Consider the following 4,996-nt stretch of genomic DNA (forward strand, 5'->3'; position numbering starts at 1 on the left):
ATTATATTTTGTTTAATAATTCCTTTCCAGTATGTAGCAACTGCCTGCCACTTGGTAGTCACTCACTATTTTGGTATAACAGTATTTCCCCCCTTGCTGTCGAGTCAATTCCAACTCATAGCGACCCTACAGGACAGAGTAAAACTGCCCCATAGGGTTTTCAAGGAGCTCCAGGTGGATTTGAACTGCTGATCTTTTGGTTAGCAGCCATAACACTTAACCACTTATGCCACCAGGGTTTCCATAATAATATTAGAAACTGCTTTTATTAAGCAGCTACTGCAGTGGCCTATAGACAGTGGGATAGGTGTTTTAGGTAAGGTGTCCCATTTAACAGTCTCAAAAATCCCTTTTTGATTGCTCAATCCAACCTTTTATTTGAAGCTCCTTTCTCCAGAGTCATATTCCAGCTAAAGGTCGTCGAGTGTTGCAATTCGGGATAATAAACTGTGTGTGGAAATTTAAAGGAAGTTTAAAGGGTGGGTCTTCCAGAAAAGCATTAGCTTTTCCTATAAAAAGGGACATTCTTAACTCACTTGTCTCTTTATCCTTCCCCTTTCTGCTTGCCAAAGGCTAGGATATAATACCTGAAAATGTTGTTGTCATCTGGTACCTGTGATGCCATAAGCATGTGGACAAAGCGATGGTCCAGGATGGTGATGCTGAAAAAACAGACTAAGAGGGGTTCCAGATGGCATTGTTAAGCCCCTCCACCAGCCTGGTGGCATTCTTGGGCATTCTTACAATGTGAGAAAAATAAAGCTCTATTTGTTTAATCCTACCGTGGTCAGGTTTTCTGTTCCTTGCAAGTCAAGATTTTCCTAAGGCTATCTCCTATCTACCCTAAAGCTAAATCAATTACATTTTCTTTCTTCTTAGTTGATCTTCCCTTCCATATTACTTCCTTAGTCAGTGGTATCATCATTCTCTAGGCAACTTTGTCCAGTCCTTGCTTTTTGCTTGACTGCCCCATCATCTTACACCTGGATTTCTGCCTTAGCTTCTCAGCTAATCTGACTTCAAAGTTTGCTCCCACCAATGCATTCTGGATACCACTGTCAGGCTAAATGCAGTTAAACATTCCTACAGTAATGGTATGAATAACACTTTAAATTTACCTAAAGCTTTATGCCATTTAATCTTCATAAAACTCTGCAAAGCATGTTTTATTATTGTCATTATGGACTGGAAACCGGGGCTTAAAGAAATTAAGGTTCAGTCCATGGTTATCACCAGCAAGTGGCTGAATTAGAAGTAGAATCAAGCACCCTTGGTTCACAAACTGATGCATCCTCAACCACATTACTACTCTAATGCACTCTTTTGCAATTTATTTTTATGTTTAATAGCCTACTTTAGTTACTAACAATGTGATATATGAAGTACATTTAAAATAAATGTCCCCTTGTCCTTCCCTATCCTACACATGTAACTTTTTTCTCTACCCCCTAACATCACTCTTCCACTGTAGTCAGATGAGTCTAAATATGGTCTCTCAGCACTGCTTATACTGGTTTTCTGCTCAAGTTCCACCTCATGGACAGCACTATTGGTTTTGTCATTTAAAACTACCAAATTTGGGCCACTCTATTTTCGATATTGATGTAGGACTTCCTAGCAATTGACTTATGCTTTCTTTTATAGCATTCTAATAAATACATATAAAACATATTTATTTCATTTACTCTATAAATTCATGGGAGGGAACTATAACCACTTGTCTATAGCCTAACATAGTTTGATACCCAATGCAGAGTACCTATCAGGAGCCAATTGGTACTCACCCAACTCACCGTTTCTTGATTCTTCCTCCCTTCTCACCCTTCTTCTTTCTCTTTCTTCTTTTCTTTTTCTCCCTTCTTTCTTCCCTTCTCCCTCTCCTTCCCTTCCTCCTTCCTTCCTTCCTCTGTTCATATTACGGAATGATGAATGAATGACAAATGCCCCAGGTATTATTTTAGTTGCCACCAAGTTGTTGTTAGGTGCCCTTGAGTAGATTCTGGCTCATAGTGACCCTGTGTACAACAGAACCAAACACTGCCTGGTCCTGAGCAATCCTTACAATTGTTGCTATGTTTGAGCCCATTGTTTCACCCACTGTGTCAATCCATCTCTTGCGGGCCTTCCTCTTCTTTGCTGACCCTCTACTTTAGAAGCATGATGCCCTTCTCCAGGGACTGGTACCTCCTGATAACAAGTCCAAAGTAAGTGAGATGAAGCTTCACCACCCTTGCTTCTAAGGAACATTCTGACTATACATCATCCAAGGCAGATTAGTTCATTCTTTGTTCATTCTTCTGAAGAATGGTATATTCAATATTCTTTGCCAACACCATAATTCAAATGCATCAGTTCTTCTTCAGTCTTCCTTATTCATTGTCCAGCCTTCACATGCATATGAGGCAATTGAAAATACCATGGCTTGGGTTTTTCTTTAGTTGCTACATACCAAAACTGCAACCAATTGTTGCTGTTGAATAGATTCTGACTTATAGTGACCCTATAAGATAGAGTAAAAATCCCATAGAATTTCCAAGGCTGTAATCTTTGTGGAAGTAGACTACCACGTTTTTTTTACACAGAGCTGCTGGTGGGCTCAAACCACAGTCCTTTTGATTAGCAGTCAAGCACTTAACTACTGCACCACTAGGCCCACATACCAAAAAAAAGTAAAAAAACTTTACCAAAGTGCCTGATAAATTGTCAGTCTCATTAGCTGACTTCAGGCTTTCATCATCTTGTATATCATTCCTATTGCACTATTACTCAAATCCATTGCTCCACATTTTACTCAAAACCTAAAGATCTTCATAATAAGTGAATAAAAACATCAGAAAAGAAACGTGTATAGACCTCCCAGGACCTTGTCTGAAGAGTGGCTAAAATTCCATCAGCTTCAGAGATGAGAGGGAAAGCAAGCCTGTCAGAGGCCCGTTTCATTCCCAGCTAGCTCAGTAGGTGGTGACTGGAAGATGCACTGTGACAATGTTCAAGTCCTGAGCGGAAGTCCTGGTGCCAGGACTCTGCTCTGACATGGGTTTACCTCTTTGTTGAAGGCATCATGGCTTCCCTCAGACCTGCGGTGAAGCTCAACATCTTCAAAAAGAAGACCAAGAAGTTCATCTGGCACCAATCAGACCATTGTGTCAAAATTAAGCACAACTGGTGCAAACCAGGAGACACTGACAACAGGGTGTGGAGAAAATTCAAGGACCAGATTTTGATGCCCAACATTGGTTACAGGAGCAACAAGAAAATGAAACACATGCTGCTCAGTGGCTTCTGCAGGTTCCTGGTCCACAGTGTCAAGGAGCTGGAAGTGCTGCTGATGTGCAACAAATCTTACTGTGCTGAGATTGTGCACAGTGTTTCCTCCAAGAACCGCAAAACCATGATAGAAAGAGCCGCGCAGCTGGCCATCAGAGTCACCAATCCCAATGCCAGGCTGCACAGAGAAGAAAATGACTAGATGGCTCATATGCAAGTTGTGTTTGTGCTAAGTAAAACCATAAACACTCAAAAAAAAAAAAAAGAAAGAAAGAAAAATAAGAAAAAGAAAACATATATAATAGATTCCTTCCAAGTTGTGTATGGATACCCATATCTCTATCTTGTGCAGTTAAATGTTTGAAACTCAAGAGTGATGAAATCAGAGAAGTAGAACCAGTTACAGAATGTTGCCACAAAAAGACTAGTCCTGCCTATGATGTAATTAGTCACTGAATTGTACGTGTAAAAAACGTTGAAATGGCAAATGTGTTATGTAGATGATAGATAGATAGATAGGTAGATACACAGATAAGAGTCCCTAGGTGACATGCTCCACTGCTAACTGAAAAATTGGAGATTTGGACCCATCTAGTAGAGGTGCCTTGGAAGAAAGACCTGGCAATTTACTTCTAAGATATCAGTCATTAAAAACCCTATGGAGCACAGGTATAATTTGACACACATGGGGTTGCCATGAGTTGAAGTCAACTTTATGGCAAAACCAAAAATCCAAACTCATTGCGGTGGAGTTGATTCTGACTTATAACGACACTATACGGCAGAGTAGAACTGCCCCATAGGGTTTCCAAGTCTGTAAATCTTTACTGATGCAGACTGCCACATCTTTCTCCTGCAGAGTGGCTGGTGGGTTCAAACTGTTGACCTTTGGGTTAGCAGCTGAGTGCTTAACCACTGAACTACCAGTGCTCCTTACTTGATGGCAACTGGTGTATAAATAGGAGCCCTGGTGGCACAGTGTTTAAGAGCTTGGCTGCTAACTAAAAGGTCAGCAGTTCAAATCTACCAGCCATTCCTTGGAAACCCTATGGGGCAGTTCTACTCTGTCCTCTGGGGTCACTATGAATTGGAATTGGATTGGCGGCAATGAGTTGGTATATAAATATGTATATTTAGCCACGATTAAAAAAAAAAAAAAACTAGTCCAGACTAGAAGCACTCCATTTTAAACTTTCAGTGAGTACATTTTGGTAAGGGTTCGCATTTTGGAAAATGAAGCAGGCATGGCGTGCAGGTGCACTGGGCAGCAATGGCACACACATGGAGCATAGTGCGTGTAAAGTTGGACTGGACCAAGACAATAGTGGTTTGAACTGCAGTTCTGCCTCTGAAAATTTATGTGACTTGGGGTGACTATCCTTTACTTTTTATTAGAGTTAACAAACATTTTTTGAGCATTTACTATGTGTAAGGCAATGTGCAAGATGAGCAGGGGCAAGGTGAGCAGGTGTGTGCAGAGAATTCCTATAAAGGCAGCAGGTAAATGTATTCGAAGAGACGTTATGCTGTGATGATCATCCTAAGGCCTAGAGAAAAAGTTAATCTCAGATTAAAATTGACCCAGTATGCTGATTTAAATACCTGTTCATTGGACTCACCAGGGTCAAATCCTATGTGGGAGGGAGGTGATATAGCTTCCTTCAATGCCGGCAGCTTTACTTTTGCATGAAGTCTACCTGACACAACCCACTGCCACTGAGTTGATTCC

General features: G+C 40.8%; 1 protein-coding gene and 1 non-coding gene across 2 annotated transcripts; both read left to right on the plus strand.

The window, feature by feature from the left end:
- Window positions 1-2,850: 2,850 nt before the first annotated feature.
- On the plus strand, window positions 2,851-2,988 carry LOC126057978 (small nucleolar RNA SNORA7). Its single transcript, XR_007513031.1, has one exon. It is a non-coding gene; the product is annotated as a small nucleolar RNA SNORA7 (small nucleolar RNA).
- A 73-nt stretch (window positions 2,989-3,061) lies between these two features.
- Window positions 3,062-3,469, plus strand: LOC126070569 (60S ribosomal protein L32-like). The gene has a single exon (XM_049874863.1). The coding sequence runs from the start codon at window positions 3,062-3,064 to the stop codon at window positions 3,467-3,469; it is 408 nt and encodes a 135-aa protein (XP_049730820.1).
- The last annotated feature ends 1,527 nt before the right edge of the window (window positions 3,470-4,996 follow it).

This window comes from Elephas maximus, chromosome 1 (assembly GCF_024166365.1).
Source record: "Elephas maximus indicus isolate mEleMax1 chromosome 1, mEleMax1 primary haplotype, whole genome shotgun sequence".
Lineage (NCBI taxonomy): Eukaryota > Metazoa > Chordata > Mammalia > Proboscidea > Elephantidae > Elephas > Elephas maximus.

Coding starts and splice junctions, on each gene's coding strand:
- LOC126070569 (XM_049874863.1), top strand. CDS start 3,062: ATGGCTTCCCTCAGACCTGCGGTGAAGCTCAACATCTTCAAAAAGAAG.